The 25,337-nt window shown below is 45.4% G+C and overlaps 2 protein-coding genes across 3 annotated transcripts in view; both read right to left on the reverse strand.

The window, feature by feature from the left end:
• Window positions 1–331: 331 nt before the first annotated feature.
• On the reverse strand, window positions 332–6,884 carry galnt6 (UDP-N-acetyl-alpha-D-galactosamine:polypeptide N-acetylgalactosaminyltransferase 6 (GalNAc-T6)). 2 transcript variants are annotated; one of them, XM_040192917.2, is made up of 11 exons: window positions 6,649–6,884; window positions 4,976–5,488; window positions 4,489–4,661; window positions 3,388–3,537; window positions 2,568–2,802; window positions 2,366–2,483; window positions 2,072–2,272; window positions 1,825–1,956; window positions 1,619–1,720; window positions 1,368–1,526; window positions 332–898 (listed from the first exon to the last, which is right to left on the reverse strand). In XM_040192917.2, the coding sequence occupies exons 2-11, from the start codon at window positions 5,461–5,463 to the stop codon at window positions 785–787; spliced, it is 1,872 nt and encodes a 623-aa protein (XP_040048851.1). In that variant the 5' UTR covers window positions 5,464–5,488; window positions 6,649–6,884; the 3' UTR covers window positions 332–784. The 2 variants fall into 2 exon arrangements, with proteins under 2 accessions (XP_040048851.1, XP_040048852.1); XM_040192918.2 differs by having other exon boundaries at window positions 5,602–6,764.
• Window positions 6,885–7,563: 679 nt separating this feature from the next.
• The window catches only part of LOC120829083 (adenylate cyclase type 6), a 38,463-nt gene continuing 20,689 nt past the window's right edge, over window positions 7,564–25,337 (reverse strand). Inside the window, exons 4-24 of the mRNA XM_040192896.2 lie at window positions 18,603–18,752; window positions 18,124–18,245; window positions 17,047–17,158; window positions 16,662–16,789; window positions 16,258–16,416; window positions 15,923–16,064; window positions 15,617–15,742; window positions 14,669–14,697; window positions 14,300–14,447; window positions 14,081–14,178; window positions 13,860–13,947; window positions 13,631–13,747; window positions 12,668–12,817; window positions 12,382–12,557; window positions 12,122–12,154; window positions 12,003–12,032; window positions 11,757–11,889; window positions 11,107–11,370; window positions 10,745–10,949; window positions 10,446–10,570; window positions 7,564–9,546 (exon numbers count right to left, since the gene is read on the reverse strand). Of these exons, the coding sequence (XP_040048830.2) occupies window positions 9,418–9,546; window positions 10,446–10,570; window positions 10,745–10,949; window positions 11,107–11,370; window positions 11,757–11,889; window positions 12,003–12,032; window positions 12,122–12,154; window positions 12,382–12,557; window positions 12,668–12,817; window positions 13,631–13,747; window positions 13,860–13,947; window positions 14,081–14,178; window positions 14,300–14,447; window positions 14,669–14,697; window positions 15,617–15,742; window positions 15,923–16,064; window positions 16,258–16,416; window positions 16,662–16,789; window positions 17,047–17,158; window positions 18,124–18,245; window positions 18,603–18,752 (2,664 nt within the window). The 3' untranslated portion in view covers window positions 7,564–9,417. The remainder of the gene's footprint in view (window positions 9,547–10,445; window positions 10,571–10,744; window positions 10,950–11,106; window positions 11,371–11,756; window positions 11,890–12,002; window positions 12,033–12,121; window positions 12,155–12,381; window positions 12,558–12,667; window positions 12,818–13,630; window positions 13,748–13,859; window positions 13,948–14,080; window positions 14,179–14,299; window positions 14,448–14,668; window positions 14,698–15,616; window positions 15,743–15,922; window positions 16,065–16,257; window positions 16,417–16,661; window positions 16,790–17,046; window positions 17,159–18,123; window positions 18,246–18,602; window positions 18,753–25,337) is intronic.

Raw genomic sequence — 25,337 nt, forward strand, 5'->3', positions numbered from 1 at the left:
GTTTCGCAACCAGAGCCGGTTTTTCTCCCTGAGAAAATCCTACGGCTTTGTTGCAGAATAATGACTATAAGGACTTTCAAAAAACAATCCTCCACACACGGTACATGGTAAATGACTTGTGAATCAAGGGCAGGGAACCTAGATCTACATTTTAATTAGTTAATATTTGTATCAGCAATAACCACAGTGAGTCAATCATTCTCTGAATATTATCCTGTTAAACAATTAACCAGCAAAAAAAAATTGTTAAGATTTTTGCCCTAGTGCAAACATCCTGACGTAAAGGCCCACCTCTTGATTTCCAGATACTTATGGTGATGGAAGAAGCTCATTTATCTGACAGAACAAATCATTTTTATTTTAAAAAAACAGACATCTCTTGATTTCCAATGCGCCACATATTCATAATCACGTTTCAACATTCATTGTCAGACAATAAAAATTTAACTAAAACATTATTACGCCATTAACGTTATTTTACAAACCGGAGTTTTAGTGTGATCATTCCGGTTCACTCCCATCGCCCCACAGTTCAGTTTCTCAAAATTCCCATCCACCTTTAGACAGGTCTCTGTCCATCATAAATAAATCTAAAAACAAGTCACGGCTAACCCGAGCGTCTTCAACAGATTCCAACTGTCTTCTCTTTGTCCTCCACATTTCACCAGCCACTCAGAATAGCCATATGCCCCATGCTCCACGGCAAGGAGGCCTTCTAGATGGCTCTTGAGACCAGAGTCTGAGGAAGGGGGACACGAGGTCACCTAATGGGCAGACGGGGAGGTCAGCTGAAGGTCCACTGCTGGTAGAGGTCGCCGGTATTACATTGGTCCATCTGAAGCTTGCCTCCAACCAGCCGCAAACATTTTCCAGTACTGGGATTCTTCAGCAGCTTTTCCTAGAGATTAGCGTCATAGAAAAAGGTGAATCACAACAGAAGCTTAAATTTATGTTGACATACCAATAAATTACATTTCAACTATTCCTTTAATAAAACTATGTTTAATAAAGAGACATTTTGGGATAATGCGCTTATTTGCTCGCTCTCCGTGTTAGAGAAGATAAATACTACCCTCTTGACTGTCTATATAGCTACAGCCGTAAGCTGGTTAGCTTAGCTTCACTTCTGCATTCCATTAAATATGCTTCTTTGTATCCAAATGCTTCTTGGCTGCGTGCCCGTCTTTATGTAGTCTCGGCTTGTTGCCTGGCAACCTCACGGCGACAACAACAGTCAGGAGGTTCAACGTTTGCCCATTTTACCCAGATTGTATGCTAAGCTAAGCAGCAGCTAGTTGCAACCTCATATTAAGCAGACAAATGGGATACAAAACGTAATTTCAACTTCCACCTCAAATGTCCCTCACCTCCGTAAAGACCCACTCCTGTAGTGGGGCCAAACGGGTGCCCTTCCCCTTCAGCTCACAGACGTGGACCAACACTGGCTCTGACTGGGGCATGGCATGAAGACACAGCTGAGCTCCAATGTTGTGACGCAGCTCCTTATGAGATGAGTATTCAAAGTACTAGAAGAGATAATCATACAAATCAGAGATCCAACTGTCCCACAGAACAAATCATCTTAAGTTCACATTTTGTGAGTCATTAGAGACCGCACCTGGTTGCCGCCCATGTTGTGACACTGGTACATGATCACAGCTTTACCGCCAGTGTTTGCCTCCCCAACGTCCAGACAGGTGTTAGATCCTAAATTTTTAATCTGGTGTAAACGCAGACACAAATAACAAAGATACAGCAGCGGATTTGTAACACGAGCGGCGTCATATTATACGCAAACAGAGACAAATGTAAGCTTTGACTTACTGCTCCAGACTTTTCTGGGTTTAAGTCTGGAATGAAGGCCTCTGGGTAAACGGTGTTCAAGTACCAGGTGAAGTTCTTGCACTTGAGCTTCTCTCTCAGATTTAGGCGATCGGTTATGTCCCCGAAGTTATGCTACACACAAGGAGCAATGTTAGAAAAACACACAAAATATCCTCGTCAAGAATTAAAAGTGTCGTGAAAGAGGGGCAGCGCATGTCCCCGTATCCACGTGCTGTTAGCAGTTCACCTCTCTGGCCATGACTGCAGCGTTATTGTTGCGGCGATAGTAGATCTTCTTGTAGTCGTCCATCCAGACCTCAGCCAGGCGGACTTGGTTGCGAGTGATGACCTCTGTGCCCTTGGGGAAGGTGTGGGGGCTTTTGGTGCGGAAGACATGGCCCACCACAGAGCAAGGGATGATCTCGAGCTGACCCCCACACTGCCACACCTGCGAATCACATTTGATGCGGCTTGATATTCAAACTCTAACCTGACGACGACGTGTGGAACTACGTGTGGAAGTACAGACAAAGAGACGGACCCTGAAGGACATCTCCACATTTTCACCCCCCCAGATCTCCATCTTGTCGTCATATGTTCCAATGTGTTCAAAGTACGTCTTTGAGATTGAGAAAAGACCTCCGGCAAAAGTGGGTGTTCTGAAATGTTCAGAGGCAGATCAAAGCTTTAGACACTGGTTTGATTCAGGGTGGTTTGAGCGACACCAACACGATCCTTCTTACTTTACAGGGTAGGTTTCATCCTTGCGCAGCCTCTTTGCGTCCTCGGGGATCGCCTCCCAGCCGAAGCTCAGGCTCCAGTCAAAGTTACCTCGGTTGGAGGCGCGGTTGGAGGCCGCGGGCTTGTTGAACTGGAAGTTGTTGAGGTCAATGGTTGTGATCTCTGGACTAACCACGGCAGTGGGTTCCTCAACGATGCGAGCCAACAACGGCTCCAACCAACCATGGAAACACTCACCTAGACGGGGAGGAAGGACAGAGGGACCTTCAGAGCAACTTATGCATCCTGACTGATATGAGTGACAAAACAGACAAACTGTGTGTGTGTATATTGCAGTTTTTCTTCATTGTCCAAAATGGAACCATTTCTGAATTAGAAGACTCCAGACTGTTTATCTACGAAAGAAATGTACCATTGATTTCACTCAATCGATTCTAAAATCAACTAGGACTGACGTTTGAACTGCTTGAAAATGGTCTAAAATAGATGCGCTGCTCGATAGCTAAACATGGTACTATCACAATAATGTGTTTGTAACTGAAGCAGGTGTTTATGCAGAGTCAAATCATAGATCTTAGTCACATTTTCTGGTCGAACACAGACGTATTAATTAAGCTTTTAACCTAAAAAAACACTCTTACAAAACGTTTATAAGCTAAAGTGATGCTTTGAAAGTTGTGAAATTTAAATCCAATAAAGAGGGAAAACAACACATTAGCTCCCAACCCGGTTCCTGCTGTTGTTCCAATGAACGACACATGGCTGCTTTAAAAAAAATGCCTATTTCGGCCAATGTGATTGTGTACGTGTGCGTTTTCTCACAGTGTGCGTCGAGAAAAGTGAGGATTTCGCCTTGAGCAATGCTGGCCCCCAGCAGCCTGGCAGTGATGAGGCCCTTCCTCTCCCGCTGCCTCACAACGCGGACAATCTTAAACTGAACCACAAATTCATCCAGTTTGCTCTTCAGGTGATCTGGGAAAATTAAAACATCATCAGGTTTTCGTCTTTGTTTAGAACAGTGACAATGTTGGATGTGGTTACCGCCACACTCATATCGCACTCACACTCAGTTTGGAGTGAAACTAGTTTTTTTCAGCATTACTACTAAGAAATAGGTCAAATGATAAAAGCATCTGACGGAGATAAGAAAAAGAAACATTAACATTAGTAGCATGAAGTGGAAACGTCACCAGTGAATCTGGATCACAGTATTTACTACAATGCACACCGCACATTTCCGCAAAGGTTTCAGTTTTAATCAATCTGACCAAAACGATGACAGAACGTCACAGCAAAAAGGGGAAGGGTTATGTACTTACAGAAGGTAACATAACTGACGCGCTCATATGCAAAGCATGTGACCAGCCTTGTGCAAAGTAAAACACACCACATAATTTCAATTTGTGTCGGCCCACCTGCCTGTTATTCTGTCTGCAAGCTGCTAATGAATCACTTATAACTGGTGTTGTGCTCCTGTGCCCAGCCTGTACCTTTCTGAAGAACCTTGCTGTTGTCTTTCCCCGTCATGCCGTTTGAAAAGGTTTCTTCACTTGACTGTTTAACTTTTCTCTGAAACACTCCCAGTTAACTGTGAGTACGTGTTCCAGTAAGTGTTCAGCTTTTGCTTATAAAATGTCAGTGCTACACTGGGAGGCCTGTTTTCTTTTCGCCATGACTGCTTTTCTACACTGCTGAGCACCGGCAGCTTCCTACTTACTCTGCTGCTCTTTCAAATATGTAGTTTACTTTAGCTTTATTGAAACCTCTACGTCCCAGCTATCAACAGGTGGGATGACCCACTGACCCGCTTTACAAATATGCTCTTCACTTCCTGCCCCGACAAGAGCGGAAATATGAACTAATGAAATCATGAACCCATAATTTCCTGCGAGTGAGGTCATTAGTGTACATTGACATTTTTACCTGAAACGCTGGCATCATCGACCAGGATGATCTCTTTGAGCAGCACGGCAGGAGACGTGTGCAGGACGCTGTAGACCGTCCTGAGGAGGGTCGACCAGGCCTCGTTGTGGAAGACAATAATTACGCTGGTGGTAGGCAGGGGAGGACAGCGACGAAACGTCCTCCGCACGCATCTGAGCCCGGCCAGCCACGTCAGAGGACACAGAGACAAAGAAGCGTGTGTAAAAGTGAGAGGAAACATCTGATGAAATGAAAGTGACAGCCGCGTGGGACAGATCGTTGTTAGATATACAAGGTGTGGTCCCTCGGATCAGCACATTGAGCAAACAGCACTCACTTAAAACGCTTTTTCGAAAACGAAATTGCTCAAGGCGCGTTACGTAAATAATTGACTGCTCTGAGCGTGACCCGGTATATTATCTGGCCCGCCGTTTACACGTCGGCACAATCAAAACTACCTCAGATTATCTTGACAACGTGTCCTTACTCTGAAGGCCTCGTGTCATCCCCGAGGCTCCGGCTGAGCGAGATACGGTCACTGGCAAACTGGTTGAAACAGTGCCTCGTCATTCCCTCCTCCTTCTCCTTCACGTCGTCTGGGGACATGTTGTCCCTGGCGAACGCTTTCCCGTCAGCCCCGGGGGCTGTGGGGTCCTGAGGAGGTCTCTCCAGGTGAGGTTTGAGCTCAGACTCGAGGTAGAATCCGGGAAGGCATTTGGCGTCCACGGTGGGCTGCTGCTGCTGCACTGACGGTTCCTGCGGAGCTCCGATCTGGAAACCAATGTTGTTGACGGCCTCCCGGACTATGACCATCACCTTATCCTTCTGGTCCGCCAGCTCCTTAAACCAGGGGTCACCAGCACCAGAAGAAGACCCAACATCCCTCTGGAGAACCACCAGCACCACCAGGAAGAACGTCCCCCCGAGGAGCACCAGTTTCAGGGGGGATATACGTCGGCGTAGGAACAGACGCATGTTTCAGAATGCGCCGCTCTTGAAGCTGTCAAAAGAGAGAAAACCATTTACTACAAAAACGATGGTTCACGTCACCTCGTAGTTCCAAGCAAGCACGGGAAACCCTGGATTCAAAACCAACTCCTCCGTAACCCTTACCTGCTCTTACTCACTGAGCATCCAGGTAAGTAATGCGGACAAACAGGAAAAACATTCCGTTAACCAGTTTGTGCGTCGGTCCAAGTCAAGCAGCGGAAAATGTTGCGCACAACCCTCCTCATTGTCTCTTTGGGAAATAGTCCCACGGGGCTGACGGAGGCCAGAGTGCGAACAAACACACCACGCCTCTCAATAAACACCTGAATCCACCTGCTCTGGCCAACAGTCCTCCAGGACCCACGTGGCGGCGGGTTGGCCGGCCGGATCAAGCGGCCACTCCCTCACCTGTTGGCCACGGACAACCCCCTCCGCTTTGGACCCCCCGCCGCTAATCCACCTCACCCTTAGTGATCCGCTGCCACCTGCTACAGGAAGTAGAGTTTGCTACGTGGAGCGTGACAGGTCCCCGACGTCACCCAACCGGCACAGGGGCCGGTTTCCTGCCAGGTGAAACAGGATAGGCTTTGAAATGGAGGAGTTCTGCGTGTCAGGAGGTGATCTCTATGTTCGGTTAGAGACTCTTACTTCATAATTCATTTATTTGTTTACTCCATTCTCAAGCCGGGCCCCCTTCATAACTGATTGAAGAGGAAACTTCTTGGGGGGGGAAAGTTAGTTTCCAACAAAAATGAAACAACTCCTACCCATTCTGAAGTTGTGTGCGGTAACGGTAACCAGTCAACCCACATTTTTGGTCACCAGAGACCACACGGGAGGAAGGAAAAACAATATTTGAACAGAAGATTCACTATTTTTAATCTGCCAAATGATCCACTCGGAACAAAGTCAAGCATCTTCATGTCGGGTGCTTGTCACATTTTACAAATCAAACAAAGTAATCACACTGAAAGCAACTTGAAACACAAGCGCACAACATAAAGTGAACGGACGCAATTCCGCAAAACGTTTCACAGCAAAGTGAAAGAGGAAGAGCATCTGGTGTAAATCTTGTGAGTGTTTTTTCCGGCTGTAGAAATGAGACCTGCCATTCTGTGCGGCGGATGACGCGGAGAAGATGCTTATTTCAATGCAACTGCGGCTACTTACCCCAAAACTGCCCGAGAAGCGGTCGTCGCCCCCCTTCCCGACGCTCTCAGCGGCCCCCAGGTGTCTCTCCACTGCCCCGGAGTTGGTCGACTGTAGCCTCGAGCTGCGGAACCAGGACGCGGCAGTTGCGCTGCCTGCCGGCTTCCCCTCTCAGCCCAGCAGGTGCCATTAGTTGCGATGATTAGCTGCGGGGAGGCGGGGAGTCCCCTGCCGGCCGCGCGCCGCCTCGACGCGCCGCTCCCCGCCCCGCCGACACCCGCCGAGACCCTCCAAGAGCCGCCGAGACCCTCCATGACCCTCCAAGAGCCGCCGAGACCCTCCAAGAGCCTCAAAGAGCCTCCATGACCCTCCAAGAGCCTCAAAGAGCCCTTCCATCGGGAAACATTTAACACGCAAATAAAAAGTGAAATAATCATTAATATGATAATAATATGATATAATGATAGAGTGGATATAATCAAAACAAAAACAGACTTATACAAAGAAATAAATAAAAAATAGTTGATATTAATAAAAAGTGTGATCATGATGAGCTATGTAGTTACAATGTAAGTTCAAAGACCAGTCCCTGTATCCTGAGCCTATAACATTGGTGCTTTTTCATCAGGGATTAGTAGGAATTCATGATGCTTAATTAATGTTCAGCATAGAGTGCTGTGAGTGAACATTGCCATTACCTCAACAGAAATTCATTATTCATGTGCAAGCAATTAAATGCTCTCCTGTACCACCCTCTTGAAACTGTAGACTGATTTATTCAGAAAAGGAGAAGGAGGCTTCTCTCAGGTTACTGTCACAAGGAGAAATCCTGATTGCAGACTGCTGATTGACACGGGAGCTCGCTGAGCGGTTTACTACCACTTCTTTACAAAGCCTCCACAGGAATAAATAAATGAAGAAATCTGATAAACACAATCAATGCAAAAACAGCAATTTATTATTTATAGTCCAGGGGTGAACTAATCAAGTAAATCATTGCACTATTTCTTACACTTTTTAAAGGAAAACACAAGTGTTTAGTTGACCTTTCATTTTAAGGAAAGCAAGGTTTTTTTTTCCGTAGCCTTTGAAGGCAGCATTTTTTGGGCTCGGACAGAAATGTGAGATATCGTAACACAAGGTGTCTAAATGTGTCTAATCGTCGTCTAAATGTAAAATACCATCACTTTTCAACAGGTGTCCTATCAATTTGGCCTCTAGTAAAGGCGATGTATAGCGTTTTCCTTCAGAAGTAGTTTATTGTGGACAAAGTTGGTAGTCATTACATACATTCATATGATTATTGTTTGAAAACACTAATTTTAGGGGGTTACAAGCCTCCATGTGCCATTATAACCAGATGGGGTCAAATACTGTTGTGTAAAGTTGTGAATGTTGGTCCATGAAGTATGCAGATCTTGTAACTGTTTAATCTCAAGGCAATACTTGTGAGCAGACAAATAATTCCTGCAAATAGTTTATCCTGAAGCCATCGGCAAACCGCTTTATGTTGACACGTTGTAACACAATACAAAATAAACGCTTCATAGGCTTTTGCTTATTTAAGTTGGAGTGAAATCAGTCAAAATCAGAGACCAGTAAAAGGCGCAGTGCACACGACTCTCTTCAAATTAGCGTTTTGACACGAGAAATCAGGAATAGGACTCCGAGGACACAACTCTGAGGAATAATATAAAACATGCCTTGCAGCAACCGGTTTGGCAAAAAGCATCGTCATACAGTATCATAAAAACCTCACAGTGAAAAGTTACAGTATGCTCCTAGGTAAAGATCAGCGTTTAGCTATGTGTGCTCATCCCCCCTACCCCCCCCCCCCCCCCCACACACACACACACACACACACACACAAACGCACACACACACACGCACAGCCAGACACGCGGTTCTCACCCACACTTATACAAAACATTTCATAGCAGTTTGATGAATCTCTCTTCAGTACCGGGATACTAATGCAACTGTTCTTCCTTCATTTCGTACTTCTTGTTTTGGGCTTTGACCAAAGGTACATTGCGGGGAGCGAGTAATCGATCGCACATTTCAGTGGAGCACAAACAGCCTTGTGTGCAGACTCTGGCTAATCACAGGCTAAACGAAACAAAGAAGGCCCTGATAAGAAACACACAAGTCCAAGCCAAGGTTATTGTGAGGGTTTTCTATCTGCGAATGTGTGCCTCTGATCTCCTTCATGAATAAGTCCACAGCATTAAAAGTGTTCATCCCTATCGATGACAGTGACATTACTGTGGCCTTTAATGCCAAAAGATGAATAACTACTTAGGTTTACGTACCATTGAACAGAATCATAAGTGTGTGTTTCATAACTAACATTTGTTCTTTGGTCATTTTCATCCTCGATGTTGTCCTTGCATAATATCTTTTTAAGTCAAGTTTTTTTGTATATATACTCCTTTTTTTGTACAAGGTCATACCATAAATCCATCCGCACCAAAATAAATATCGACTACAGATGAAATACTTGTATTATTGCTCACATACACAAGCAAAGTCGCTTCCGTCCTAAGGCAACTGGGCTTTGTGATCTCAGCTTGGGAAAACATGAACAACGTCCTACGTGTGCGCGCGTATCAGAGCACTCGACAAAATACCGACGTGCCGGGCTCGTGTCCGTTGTCTCTTCTCTCCTGTCCCCGGCGTGTTCGCACCGTGCTTTGACGCTCATCAGCGCGAGCTGACCACTCTCTGTGTCTCTGCAGTCTCCGGCTCGTCAGTGCAGTGGGAGTCACGCTGCGGTCGGCCTGCCTGAGGTTAACTGCCCGCAGGACCGCTGGTGAGGAAGTAAGTGGTCATCTCCCCCTTCCCCTTCACCTTGACAACACCTCGACAGTCCAGCTGGTACCCGTTGTTGACCAGCACGTGGTATAGATCCGTGGTCACCTAAGGGAGGACGGGGACATTTTGACACCCGGAATGTGAGACACAGCGAAACACTGTCAGTCCCCGTTTCTCGTTGATTGATCTGCCTCAGGTGTCTCCACAGATGAGATATAGAAAAGGGGTTTGAGAAAGTGGTATATTTTGTGTAGCAGTACAGAGAAACATCGACTTATCTACTACGGCTGAAATGGTGAATTGACTGGAAATCAGTCAACAACAATAATTTGAGTTATTTATCAAGCATACAATAAGAACAGAATATTGCCTAGTTCTAACTTTAGAAAGGTGGGAAATTGTCTCTATTAATTTAATATATTTTGGACTTATCTCTAATGTGAAGATTTGCTGTGCTCCTGTGTTAATAACATAGTTGATGATTGCTGGTTAAATATACCCAAAGTGGACGTTTCCATATGTGTCTAATATTTGATGGTAAAAGTAATGAATCCATTTTACTTGCAGTAGCTGATACTGCTCAGCAGGTGGCAGCATTGTTTTGATTATAATCTTTGCAAAAGCCTAATTTCTAAATTTGAACTCACTACAGCTCCATGAATCACAGACAATAAAGAACTTACCTAACCTGAATGACAGCACTCATCTGCCTTTAAGAATAGAATAATGCTCTTCTCCAGAAGGGCGTAGAGCCAGGGATTCTTGCTCAAGGGCCCTTTATGTGTGTCAGTTATGTCAGTTGTGTCAGTTATGTTTATGAGTAAACATAACTGACACACACTTTCATATTGCATGACTAATGATAACCGCATAATGATCAGTAATTGGATCAGTATTTTGCATTGGCTGATTCACTTAGAAATAATTACAAAATGCTCATTGGGAACATAAAGTTGCAAACTGCTGATGCCGATGTCGTGCTGAGAGAAGTTGGGGGTCAGTACCTGGATGCAGTCTGGTACTCCTGTGCTGTCCATCCGGCTGGCCACGTTGACTGTGTTCCCCCAGATATCATACTGGGGTTTCCTGGCTCCAATCACTCCTGCTACCACCGGCCCCATGTTCAACCCTGAGAGCAAAACACCTGGCCATGTGACGTCATGCTAATTACACCATGTTCCCTCAATTATAATGTTGACTCTGAGGCAGTGGATACATTTGATTCACCTCTGCAATAGAAAGTAATTTTAAAGTTTTATCACATGACGTTTCGCGGTTAATATCTGCTTCCTTGCAGGCTTACCTATCTTCATCTGGAAGTTGTTGAAGGAGTGCTCGTTGATGTATTTCATCTGTTCTCTAAGCCTCATGGCGTAGTCGGCCAGAGCCAGGATGTGTGAACGACCTTTTCTGTCGTAAGTGGAGTCATTGAGGCCAGAGGCTGCCATGTAGGTAGAGCCGATGGTCTTGATTTTCTCCAGCTGACGAAACTTCTCCTCGCTGATAATCTAGAGGCGAGGAACGCAAACTTTTATGGCGGCAGAACAACACAAACAACCACAAATAGGCAATACGGCATCGAACACAGCTGAATATATTCAGCAAACGTTTTCTACACTAATTCAATGTGCATTTTTTTTTTCACACGCTTTAGCCTCATCTCACCTCGTCAAAATCGGCGATGATCTCATTGAGGAGCCTGAGACACTCCACGCCCTCGTTGTTCGCCTCCAGCTCCACGTAAAACTCAGAAAAGTTGCTGATGGAGGCAAACATGACAGCGACGCATTCGCACGACTGGTAGTACAACTCGTCATTCCGGCGTTCCCGTGCAAGAAAGTGGGCGGCTACGTCCTTGGGCAGGATGTTGTGGAGCAGGCGGCGGTTGTATGCCTGCAGCTCCTCCATCTCCTCCTTCTCCTCCGTGGCCTGGTGAGAGACGGGGAGAGATGCGGTTGCTTAGTCTCACTGTGATGTGACTTGATTCATGAAGTAGTCATGTGTTGTTTTTTCTCCATGCATGATAGTTTGACTTGAAACAAAAGCCCAAAACAAAAGTGTAAAACATAAAATGAAGGATGACTGGATTCCTGTGCTTTAGTTTTCAGGCTCGTGGTATTATGCTTACTGGCATACTTGAATGGACCGGAGCCATTATCAACACGGTTCTTTTCTGCCATGACCAGTCAAAATGTCTGCCTCAAAAAGGTCTCTTTGTGACCTTAGCTAAAAGGCCTTTGTCTTTTGGTGACCTTAAAAGTAGCTCCAGTTTTGTTACGCACATCCACTTATTTTTAAGCTCAAGTGTCATTTACCTGCAGCTTCCAAAGGAAGTCAAGGCGGGCGGTGGACTCCACCTGCTGGCCGTGCAAGTAGAGAGCCAGAACAAACACCGTCAAGATAACAGGGGTCATGACCTTTAAGGATACCTTGGTCACGCTCTCTAGGCTGAGAAGAAAAAAATAGGGGTTGATAAGAGACGTGATCGAGGATCTCGGATTGAAGTAAAATGTGTGCAACCCGTCACATACTAAAACCGCCGTCAAATGAAAGCTACTCACCACTGTTCTGCGGTTTCATTGAAACCAGACCTAGAAAAAAATGACAAAAACGTCAAACGTCTACAACGTATGTTAACCACTGAAATTAAGCAGTAAAAAATAACAAGAGGGTAACTTACTGCTGTAGGGAGTCATTAACAGGTGATAATTGCCTGAGGAAACAAATTTAGAACATATTCAAAAATAGGAATAGAGCCCAACTGGTTAGTGAGAAAGTAGGTCCTTTAGAATCTAAAAGTTATCGTATCAAAGTAGGCCATGTCCAGACTAAACCACACTGTTGTGAGACAAGCGCTAAACTATTGAGTTTGGAAATTGGGAAAGAGTGCGTGTAACCGTATGTGATGGTATACATGTGTGTTCCTAGCAGGGGACTCACAGTGGGTTGGCGATGACCAGCAGGTCCGCGTTGTCAAACAAGGCCACCTGAGGCCACTCCACCAGCAGGAGGAACGTGAATTGGATGAACAGCATCAGAGCCAGCTTCCCTATGCTGCTGATGTGGAGGAACACGGAGCAGGCCAGCAGGGTCAGCACTACACTGTAGCTGAAATACTGCAGCAGACAGGAGACGACCAGGGAAGAGGAGGCAGGTTAAGGGAAGATTCAGACACAAACACGCACACACACACACACACTTGCGCTCAAAATGTTATGGGACTGACCTCGGGGAAATGGCAGGGCATGGCCTGGCTCGAGCACAGCATCAAAGCATCCTCTGCTGTCTTGGACAGGTTGTGCAGCAGGCAGAAGGTTTCCGATGTGTTCAGCTCGTTGGCCACACAGTCCTTGAGATTCTCTCTGCTGCAGGTAAACTGGCAGGAAAGAACAACATAGTCTGTCATTTAACTGGTAGCCAGTTAGAGTGAAACAGCAACACACACACACACACACACACACAAATGTAATACAGAATTCTAAAACATTTCAATATTTTATTTTGTCCAAATTGAATGAAATTAGACACTGGTACTGGGTTCATAAGGGCCATGGAAATAAACATCAACTTTGTTGTTTGTTGAAATGTTGAATTTTGGTTAGATTTTTTATTTTTGGACACTACATTTAAACGATGGCAATCAGTGCTCTATGATGAATAAACGTAAATAAAAATAATGCCAAAAAGTATTTTGTAACCTTCAAATTATATTGGCATTGCCATTAACAGCTCAAGATTCACGAGCAATCAGACAGTGTCCATCACAGAAATATTTGTAAATTCTGGTCATTTTAAATGTTTTGACATACAATATCAAATGATTTCAAGTTAGCTTCAAAATTATTTCTGCATAATATTTGATATTAATCTTTATATTGACAAACGGTAAACAGTTTTGCTACCATGAAACTGGTTTTGACCCCAGCTTACACAAACCCTATGCTAAATGTTGGTGAACGTGAAAAATGGTTAAAAATAAGACTCATTTCTCCCCCATCTGTCAAAGTGACTAATCATAGCAACCGCCTTTAGGCAAACTAGTCTAATTTTAAAAATTCCAGCTAGGAGCAAACAAATGAGGCAGATTGGGAGCCGCTTCCCTGACGTCGTTGTGGGGACAACGTGAAACAACAAGTCACAACAGTTAAATCACATAAAACTGACGGAAGGAAGAGCTAAAGGTCCCTACCATGTTAGCAAAGGAGGAAATGAAGAGGAGGAGGATGGTGAAGACGCCCACCAGTGTGCTATTTGCACGGGACTGGACGATTTTCTTGGTCATAGTCTGCAGGGCAGCTGGGAAGAGCTTGAATGCAAACAACAAGGAGAAGGCCAGACAAGAGTCAATACCATTGGTGAAGCTGGCTGAAGATATATGATAATGACGTCTGCTTGAGAGACGGCCTTTTTTCTCTCACTTTGATGCAGGAGTAGATGGCACAGATGAAGAGGATGTTGGTGAGGACGATGAAGATGCTGATGTAGAGGCCGAGCATAAGTGTTGTTCTGCGGAAGAGAAGAAAGCCAGCTCATTACGATGTCAAACTCTTATTAACTCCTCGTGAACTAATCAAGAGCGCATTCCCTGCCCACAATGTAGAATAGACGGGAAAGGCAACTTATAGAAAGAGCTACTTACTTTGGGAAGATGATCAGCTGAATGAAACAAATGCAACAGAAAACAAGGAGAGTGCAGGCCACATATCCCCCAAAACGATCGTCAACCTTTTTTGAGTACTGCAAACAGAAAATCATTGAGAAATACGTTTCCACGCAGCTCAATTATTACAGAGGAGTTCAGCTGATTTTGATTTTGCAATTTTTGTGAAATTCTAACCAACTCTGATCAGATAGGAACCTTTTTCTCGAGGTCTGGGGTCTGAAAGGTGAGGAGGAACTTCTTGACGTGATCCTTCCTCAGCTGGTCGATGCTGCGCGCGTCTATGGCCCGACCGAGAAACTCGTCCACCTCGTCCTCGGGGTTCAGGGCTTCCTGAGCGCAGCGGCTTTGAGGCAGACGGAATAATAGGTCACTGTGTGTGTTTGTGCTTATGACTGTGACAGGCAGGATGACTCAGAGCTAATATGGTATTAGTGCCGGTTTGGATCTGACTGCATAAAACCAACAGTGGGATCTAAAGTTAGAACGTTTACAGTGACACTCTGCCAGTCAACTGCTAACAGCGATAGCCGCCCTAATAACAATAACTAGAGCCAAAACACTCACTGGTCTTTGCTGGACGCTTCATCGATGCCCTGAGAAAAAAACAAAAACACAGAGGGAAAAAGTGACTAAAGACCAGAGTAAGTGCAGTAAAGACATAGATAAACGTGTAGCCACAGTACGAGAGAAAAATAGACAGAGAAACTGAGACATCTGCACAGCTAATCCCTGAGAGCCAGACTGATGTTTTAATTAATGCTCGGAGGCTTCAAATTACACCCTCTTTGCCCCCAGGGCTCAGAATCTGTGAGAAGAGGAGGACAAGGGGAGACGGAGAGGGGGGGAAGTGTAAGAGAGTAAAGGAAATGAGATTTTAAGTATAAAGAGGGGGAGAATATGAAAGATAGTGAGAATGAGAAAAATCTGCAGCATCATCAGGTTCAGTAGTATACGATGCACTGAGAACCCCTCTGAGCCCTGTTGTAACTCCTGTTGGTTTGACGGGAACAGATCTATACTCCTTCGCACATTTCTATTGTCTCCTTTGTTTTTTACTATGTATATAGTTCAGTACACATGCATCACCTTTAGGCACTCACATTCATATTTATTGAGCATTTGCACCCTACAGCCACAAGTGTGAGGCTACTTTCAGATGCAAAGCCCATTGAGTCTTATTGTGATGAAATGCATTCAGTCGATAGAGGGTCTCCCTTCCTACTAACGATAATATTGCTAACATGCAAATGCTAAACTGGTATAATGTTAACCATGTTCACCGTTTTACTGTTTTCCGAGATTCTATGAGAAAATGGAGTTTGTATGAAGTATATTGATGTAAAGTTGTAAAGAGTAAAATGCAACAGTTAACATAATGATGAGATTGTTAGAAAGGATATTTATGACTCTACTTCTGACAGTGACAGAAAATCAGATATAGATCAGATATAAGAAGAGCATGTTCCATGTGCTTAGCTAACGGCTCCTTAGTGTATCTGGAGTTTATCTCACCATCTGCCTGAACACTTTGGACTCCTTGGTTCTGGAGGATCTGTCAGGCACCCAGCGTGGCATCAATCCCTCTGCAGAATTAGCACGTGCCCGCTGCATCTTGGCCATCAAGGCTTTCTCGTCTTTCTGGAAGTGAAGAAACCCCGCCAGAGTAAAGGCTTTGCCAACCAAGGATTTCTATGCTGGGTGAAAAGTCATTATATTGTTTGTGTCAAATGTGGCACTGGTGTGAGGTTCCGAGCCCGTCAAGCAGGTATTCAAGGACGTCTGTGTGTGTGTGTTTGTGTGTATGTGTGTCCTTCTAACCCTCTTCTGGCTGCAGCCCATAACCAAGAAGGTTTCAATGTTGTTCTCCTTCACGTAAGCATTCCTCTCTCCTCCAGATCCTGGTTCCACCTCATAGTCCCCGTTCAGATACTGTAGTGTGGCTTTTGTGATGTGGATCCGCCTATACCCACACAGACACACACACACAGACCCACACACACACACACACACACACACACACACACACACACACACACACACAAACACACACACACACACACACACACACACACACACACACACAAGTGTAAGAGATAAAACAGGCTATGGGAGGATATGTCAGTGCAGTAGCATGTGACGTAGGAGGGACTTACCCTGCCTTCCCCCCGGCCTCCATTTGGTTGGCAAGCGTCACGTCATTGGACCAGACGTCAAACTGCCACTTGCGTAGGCCCAGCACCCCACAGTGAACGCGCCCGCTGTGGATGCCCACCCGCATGTTCACATTAACGCCCGTCACCTCTCTCACCAGGCTGCAGAGTAACACACACACACACACACACACACACACACACACACGCACACCATTGTAAAAAGAAATAGTGTCACCTTCGGGATTCTCAGCGTCTCTTCTGTTCTCCCACGTGACATAAACAAAGCATTAAATCTCAGCCTGACCTTCACTGGAGTATTACAACATGGGTGTGTGTGTGTGTGTGTGTGTAGGCGTGTGTGCGTGGTCGTCTTGAGGATGTGCATCAGTGTTGGTTTGACTCACGAGATGGCCTCAATCATGTCTACTCCCATCTCCACGCAGCAGTGGGCATGGTCGGCACGGGGCTCAGGCAGCCCGGACACACAGTAGTAACAGTCCCCCAGGATTTTAATACGCAGACAGTGGTTCTCCTGTGCAGCAAAGAAACACCCAAAGGGAATTAGCCCTTCCATTACAGCTAATATGCAGCATGCGCATACCAAACATAAAGCTTTCTATACATCGTTCAGACGGCTCTTTGATGCCCACGCCCCCCCCTCTCCCTTCTAGTACATCACGACGGCTTCGTCATACTAACAGCGAAATGCATCAGAGTGTACGGTTGTGTAAGCTGTGGCTCAAAGTACTGCCGAGAGAGCGGCGGCGGCGGCGGGTTGTCGGCGCTCACCGAAGCCAGCTTGTCAAAGCGGGCGAACAGCTCGTTCAGCGTCATGACCAGCTCCTGGGCCGTGCACTGAGACGCCAGGCTGGTGAAGCCCTCGATGTCTGCAAACAGTATGCTGCAAGGGAGGTGGTGGAGGCCGGTGGAGAGGGAGTGGTAGAGGGTCACACAAACACACGGGGTGGAAAAGGGAAGACAAAGGAGACGGAGAATGAGATTAATCAATACGGTGTGGAGTTAGTTAGCGGGGTCTGCAGCGTCCCTCCCTCCTCTCTGTCCTGCTGCCATGTGAGCAGCGGAGGGACAGTGGCGGACATTTGTTCAGCTCTGGCTCTCATACTTATGGGTATTTTAAAATGGCATGTGAAGTCACACCCTTAATAAACCTGCTTAACGTAATAACAACGATTGGAAGGCAAATGGACTGACCATAACATATATACCAATCACAGGAAAGCATTAGTGATGTAAAGAAACAGGTTTGGACAAACATCATTGTTGTTGTCTGGTGTTGAAGCTTTTACAAAAATGAGCTGTAAATTATTTTGGAATCAAGGCAGCAGGTTTTAAACTGATATATAATAATGGATTGTTCCATTAAGTGCATCACCTGCATCTATTTGAGTAACCTCCAACAGGAGATGACTAATACAACCTCTTTCCATTGTCCCCTGCTCCCATCCCCACCACAACATGAACAGCAGCAGCTGGGATCATCGCAGGGCTAATAGATGGAGAGTTTCAATCACCTGTTTAGTATTGAGTTATTCCCACTAGGGAGGGGGAATCCAGTGGCACGGTGCTGAGACAGGGGGCCGGCAAACATGAGGTCCGCCTCCTGTCATTTGCTATAGAAAGCACAGCAGTGTACCTAAGTCAATGTCGTTACTGCAGCCGGTGCTGCCAGTGTCGATAAACGACAACATGCATAATACATGCTGTCAGGGAAATAGCTGTTGGAGTGATTCTGTAACTGACACATCAGCATAGTGAGGTCGAAGCCAGTGGATGTCAGAGAGGAGCTCTGTGACATCTCCCCGAGTGTGTGTTAACGCACTTGCATGTATGTGTGTTTGTATTTACCTGACATTGTCGTGTTTCTGGATGTAGATCTTGTGGAACATCATATCCTCCTTCTTGGCATTGATATCAGCCTTCATCTCCATGGCAACGTGCCTTGGCAGAACGGACAGCAGTAGGCGCTCCTGAGAGAGAGAGAGAAAGAGAGAGAGAGAGAGAGAGAAAAGACACACAGAGAGAAATTAAAGAAAGAATGAGAGCCCATTCATTTCCCTCCGTTTCTACTGTTAAGAATGCTCTGTGAGTCACCATTGCCTTGTTGGCATCTGCGTGGGAACGTGTGAGTTAAACAGTGAGGAGTGTAGATACGTGTTACACTTTTGAGCATATTGTTATAACGAAAAAAGACAGAAGAAAATTGGACTGGAAAATGGAGTCACATTTGTCGCTGTTTTGTTTCGCGCATGTGTTTTCCCCCAGGACACAGGTAAGTGCCCCCCCCACACTCATTTACTTGCACACGCATCTTTGTGTTTGTGTACCTGCTGTTGGTTTTCCCTCTGCAGGTGCAGTCTGGCCTGGATGTATCCTCTTGTCTCCTGGAAGGCCTGTCTCTGCGACACCTCAGCAGGGTAGTGGGTGCAGATCCCGATCATGTTGGTGCACATGAAGATCACCACATTGGCACTGATCTGATAACACACACAGAACACGACAGAGGCCATGAAATGCACGCGCATGTCACGTCACAGGAGAACAGTGAACTCTGCTCGACCTGGGTGAGGTCAATAAGCAAAGTTGATAACAGTCTGTCAGAGGATTTACTGCAAGGAAGGAAGAATGCCTCAAACGTCTGAGGGGCCATTAGATGTGATCAGGTTAGAAAAGATGTGGGTGGCCCCAGTTTCTCTGCAAGAGGACATTCAGCGCACATGAAGAGCTGAACGGCAGATAGGAAACCCAGAGGGTTCAATGTGATGCATGACTAGGGACACGTGACATTTGTCAATCCAGTTTCCACTGGAGCAGACAGCTGTTATTTTCTTTAAGTTTGTGTACATGTGTTCCATTCAAAGAGGAAAAAACCAAGCTGATTTTTTTCATATGACTTTTTTGAAAGGCATAAAAAAAACATGAAGCTGTGTAATAGAGACTTTTTATTGTATTTGAATTTGATAAATTTAGAAAGCTAATTGAAGAAACAGAAGCAGCCAATAACGTAAAGAAATGTGTGTGTGCAGGGCAGCAGGTTATGTTGAACAATGAGGGCCTAAAAAGGCAGATTTAGTATAAAGTTGGCTTTGTGGGGCCGTCAACCTTAAAAACCTCCATCTGTTTTGTTGCAGCAGCTTTCTGTGTGTCTGTGTTTATCTGTTAATGATTTGTCCTTCCAATAGTCCACAGCCGAGACTGGACACCAGGACATGCGCACAGAAATACGCAGCGATATGCGCACGTACAGACACGCGCACACGCACATCCTCTCTATGTTCAGAAACACACTCCAGCCTGGGAAAGTCACTTGACCTGTGACCAGCGCTTCCTCTGAAGATGATATCGTCAATAATGAGAAAAGGACATGCAGCAGAGCACACACATAAAGGCAGAATTTTAATCAGTCTTAATAATAAACATCACCCCTAAACTGGAGGATGAGGAAAACGTCATCATCAGTACCAGCACTTGTGAGCCACGGCTGGTATGTTGCCAAACCAGACAGTGTTTGTGTGGGTGTCTGTAGTCGTGTTCATGAGAAAGAGAGGAGAGATGGAGAACTGCAGATATGATGATGATTATCAGTTTGCATACACTGCATATTTTCGTGCATGTGTCATTGGCCTTTCAAAATGAGCATGAGCTACTAACTTCTAGCATCTCTGCGTTGACTGAAGCAAAGATGGACAGAAACAACGTTTTTAGATTAACGGCAGGCTTCGCGCTGAGGTTTACACTGTATACACGAGAACTCGCCCTCTGTTGTCACAACAACACAGAGACTATTTAACAACGTGCTCTTGAAACACAACACCGCTTCCACGGGACAGCGGCAGGCAAATTCCACTGTTTATTTGGAGAGAGAGTCGTTGGTAGCTTCCTATTCCATCAGAAAAAGCACACGGTCAAACTAGATAAGAAGCACGACTGTAAGCAAACATCACCACACTGAGCGTTTGCAGGTGCAAAAGCAAAAGCTTTTGATGTATTGCGTGAAATACCAATCCTGGGTGTAGCTGATGCCGGCTGGGAGTAATAACATTATCAAGAACTAACAACAGAGCATCCAAAATTCATCCTCCCTTTTTGTTGCTGAGGGATGTAGCTGCATCGGCTTTATGGGAGAAACCGAGAAGCACCTTTTTCTGACCTCCTCGATGCAGCGTGACAGAGAATTGATTCCAACCGTCAGTCAACTCTCAAAGATTCAGGTCAAAAGATGTCGAGAGGCGTGAGACACCACCAGAAAATACGCTCCTGATCTCTATATGACAGAGCTGAGCAATTGGTCTTTAAGTGCAACATTGAATTTGTGCCGCGCCGCCACTCAATGATTAAACATTGACAGGCCGGAGCTTCCTGATAAGGCCTGCGTGGTCATTTTAGAACACACCAATGGCGACCTGACACTCCAGTCTCGAAGGGCCCTGATCGTATTAACCCTCTGAACAGAGTGAGCCGGATAACTTAGTTAAATGTCCCGTCTGAGATAGAGGGCCACCAGCAGTTCCCAGCACCACGCTTCATAGCCTTGCACTCAATTTACACTCAGACAATTCAGCTTCCCGTGTGTTCCAATCCAAGTAAAGGCATCCCTGTCAAGTGGATTTTGATAGATTGAAGAAAAGAAAGTACCGTGGGCTCGAGTGCAGCTTTGGAGGTCCAACACTCAGGATTTTATGTGTTAATGTAGAATATAAGAAATAGTGCAGTGATAGCATGAATGCACTTATTTGCAAATGTGACGCCAAAGCACGAGCAGCATCAAGCCCCCATAATATCATCAGGTCCGAGGCGCGGTTAACCTGAACAACAATTCAATGACTATTCACATCTCGAATAGCTCAATATAGCAGCTTGGAATAAGTTAAACTAGTGTGTGGAAACATGATGAACAATGCTTTTGTTACTGCCGAGTTGTGCTTAGTCACCACACGGTCTGGAGATTTGAGTTGGAAGCATTCACAGAGGCCTTTGAATTAACATTGTGTGTGTGTGAGTGTGTGTGTGTGTGTGTGCAACTCTTTGATCCTGAAGCTTGTTGTGTCTGTTGCTACACTCATATCACCCAGGCCTGCAAATCCGACACAGTCTAAAGTCAGCTCTGACACTTCCCTCTCCAAACAGTAATGTGTTGGAGAGGGAGAAGTAGAAGCTTCTCTTCATTCGCACACCACTACTGTCTTCATAACCACTGAGCTGGACTTAAACATTTCTTCCATTGATGTCTCCTGACCGTTCTCCCTGCAGACTTTTGGCTCTCAGAGACGAGGCTCGCTCTACATCTACTTAAGCAGGAACCTCTTGGCGGTGAAGTTAAAAGGAGTCCAAACATTGGCTTATAAGGTGCGGCTCCCGGCAAGGTGCTTTATAAAGAAAGCAGATGGATAAGATGTTAAAAAACAAATGAAGGAAGGGGATGGAAACGATTTTTCCTTGGCAAACACGCAGAAAATCCATTCTGTCTTTATTAATATCCCTCTGGACAATTCCCTCAAGCGCAAGCAACGCTGGAATGCGCATGTATACAAGTCAAGTTTTCACACCGAGGTCCATTCATCCACAGGACAAACGTCTGCCACAACTGTCTCCCTCTATCACCCCGGCCTATTTGAAAGGGCCTGCAACAGAGACCAGGTTCACATATCCCACCAACCCTTAGCTCCACTAAAGCCGAAGTTTAAACTTTAAAAGGCCGCAGGGCGACATCCCATGAGTCAAACGAGCGGCTCTGGGGAGCCGGACTGCTGTTGACATGGGGGCTGCTCTCCATCACAAGGCCTTTGATAGGCATCTGGAGCTTTTAAAATGTGCTACAGAGATGAACGTCGGAGCCCAGTCACACACTGCTGATCCGAGGCCAAAAAAGATAACATGTGGAAGCAGAAAGGTAAAAATAGACAATGCTATGAGACTTTGTTCCACTACTCTAGGATCTAATCATGGGTTACTGTAATATGTAATAACTGACATGCGAACGAAGCCATTCCTTATAAAGATAAACGTTGCATAGGAGAGGGGAAGCTTGTCTTTGCCTTCTTGGTTCGCTGCCATCTGGAATAAGAGGTTTTCGTGTTTTGTCATGGCTCGGGCCAAACCAAAATTGGTCTCAGGCGACCAGTGAGGAGACGAAGTAAGCGCTGAAGTATATTCTGTGAGGCTAAATAGAGCTGGACCCAGGCCGCATATTTGTCAGAAAAACTGATCTCCGAATGAATACATGCACATAAACGTCGTCCCAACATGAGCAAGTGTACCTCCCAGCAATCCTGGAGTTACTGCTTTTTAACAAACTGCAACCAACAAATCAAAACCCCTGCAATTTGTTTTTTTTTTGAAGAACAAATTTTGAAAACCAAAAGAGATTTATTCTTCGAGTTCAACATCCCGACCTTCAATATCCTCTCGACCGGCTTGAGTTTAACCGATCCAACAAGGACAATATGCATCTGGCCGGACATGAATTCTTCCCCTTTTCTTTGGACGCTGTATCTGAGCCCATAAGAGGCTGAAGACGGCCTCTCTATGTAAAGATGTAAGTACACAGGACTAGATACAGTGCTGACGAGTACACCCGGCTCTGTTTGTCTGTGGAAGTTTAGGCTGCTCAGTGGTCCGGGGTCAGTTTGCCTGGACGGGCCGAGGGAGGAGGGAGTGGTCACAAAACTCTCCTCCCAGCTGTGGCCTCACTAACCCCTCACTTCCTGCCTGCTCACACCCTCACAGACACAGCTGTGTTACAGCACAATGTTTGGCTAATTAGCATAACAAATCAACCAGTCTGTTGGCTGCTCTTACTTATTTAAACTGTGCGAGTGAGCCCAGGCCTCGCAGTGTGCGACCGCCAGCTTAACATGCATGAATTTCCATTTCAGATGCGATTGCCTCCATCTTCTTTAAAGTACAATGCACAACATTACCAAGGCCAACGATGCAAGAGGTAATAACTCCAAAAAGGCAAAGTAGCTGCTGGTGAAGCTACATATAAAGCTACATTAAATAAGATAGTGTGTGTGTGCGTGTGTGTGTGTGTATGTATGTGACTGTGGGCCAGATGCCGGAGCTCCAATAAAAACATACAAGAGTAAAGTTCATTGTGCAGTTGTTTAAGCATCTGCGGTAACGTTCACTTCGATACGTTAACCACCGCCCGTCCAACTTCTCAACCATACACAATATTGACTTTCACCACAAGGCATACAGATCAATACAGGGACGAGAACAGCAGGTTGTCGTTTAAACAGTCAAATGTTCAAACCCAAGCTCTGGCTTACGTGAGCTGACACTAAAGTCACGCCTGCTACACATCCGCCTGCCGGGCATCTTCAGCAGAAGTCACATGTGACATGTTTGTGGAGCCTGAAACAGAAGCAGCCGTCCATAGAAATATAAGCAAAGGGTGGTGAGTCTTAACGCATGGTTTGAAAACTACTAGCTGAACTGCTACTGTTTGCGTCTCAGTGTTCTGGCCTTTCGTGTACATCCGTCCCACAGTTAGACTTGAATGTTGAGTGAAGCAGCTATTGCTCTTCTTTTACAACATGACACTGCTTATGATATTTCATCCCAAAAAAAGCAAACAGTACAGTTAAAAGGAAGGGTTTTTTTTGTCTGAGGAGGGAGCGTGACACATTAGGACACAGACACAATGGGCTTTCTAAGCTTTCACCATACTGTTGAAGAGATAGAGTATAACCTCCTTTGAATTAACCCCGACTGTGTGGAATGACATGGCGAGACCCGGGTCTTATTAATATATCTGACGTCATTTACTGAAAATGTTGTGAGACATCAAATGCTAAACCGTCCACACTGACAGCACAAAAGCCTCGGAATGATCGCCTCCGTCTAATGAGCTGGTCAGGTGAATGTCAAAGAGGCCGAGGGGGTAAAAGCGCGTCCATGATGACCTTGACAATAGAGGCAGGTGTTGTTCACAGTGGTGTGCATTTCACAGTAGGACATTGATTGTTCACTCATTGTGAACTTGTTTGTTAATCACAAGCCCCATACATGTTCAGGCTGTTTTAACCGTGTACCCGCAAGCGGGTTTGTGGAGCACCGAGACGGTCGGCATGTGTGACGCATGGCGACCTTTCGGCAAAGAGACGGTCACCTTCCTCTCCTCGGCGCTGCGGTAGGGTGAACTAAGCTCAACCCAATCTAGAGTGAAACGGCCCTTAAAAGCCAAGGGGCTAGCATGCCACACAGATGAACACTTAACACTGCTAATGGATTCCTAATATATATCTCTTGGCCGTCTGCCATGGCTGTTTAGCCTTAAATCCCTGTGTTTACTTTTGAAGAGAGCCAAGTTGTTAGTAAACCATGTGCTGTTATTGGAAGCCTGCACTTCCTCATCCCAGACTTGTACAGCTATTTTTAGGCCGGCTATTATTTTCCCTATCATCGGCTGTATTTTAAGAGCAATATTTTGCTTATCGCTAATCTTCTCTCTCTCTCTCTCTCTCTCTCACGGGGGGGTGGGAGTGCAGGGCTGGGGTGGGCGGGGGTCTATTATTTGAGCTGGTGCATTGTTTGGCATGGACAGCACCTGATGATGAGTTCTCACCATTTATCAGCAGCCAAGTGAGCTCGTCTGATCCCTGCAGCTCGCGCAGACACACACAGATCGCACACTGCACTTCGCCTGGGCTCTGTGTAAACTGGACACCGGATTCAATGGATATAGATCGGGCTGGGCGTCAAACTTCAATACCTTTATTTGTCCATAGAGTCCAAAGTATTGATTAGCTTCAATTATATGAAATGGTTCAGTCTTAGGATCACATACAGAATTTCCCGATAGGGTGTATTTAATAATGTGTTATTGCTAATGCTTAAGAGATCAACCAAAGTACTTAGTTTTTTTCTTCAACTTTTCAGTGAAAAAAAACGGTCAAATTAAACTATATTTTGAGAAGTCCTGACTGATAATACTTGAACATATATAGAACTTACAAGCCCCATTTTCTCTTAGTTTAAATACCATTTGGAGAGCAGAAGATAGTCGTCTACAGTACATGTAAGAACTATGAAATCTACAAAAAAGAGCATAATAA

The sequence above is a fragment of the Gasterosteus aculeatus genome, chromosome 2 (assembly GCF_964276395.1).
Source record: "Gasterosteus aculeatus chromosome 2, fGasAcu3.hap1.1, whole genome shotgun sequence".
NCBI classification, from domain to species: Eukaryota; Metazoa; Chordata; class Actinopteri; order Perciformes; family Gasterosteidae; genus Gasterosteus; species Gasterosteus aculeatus.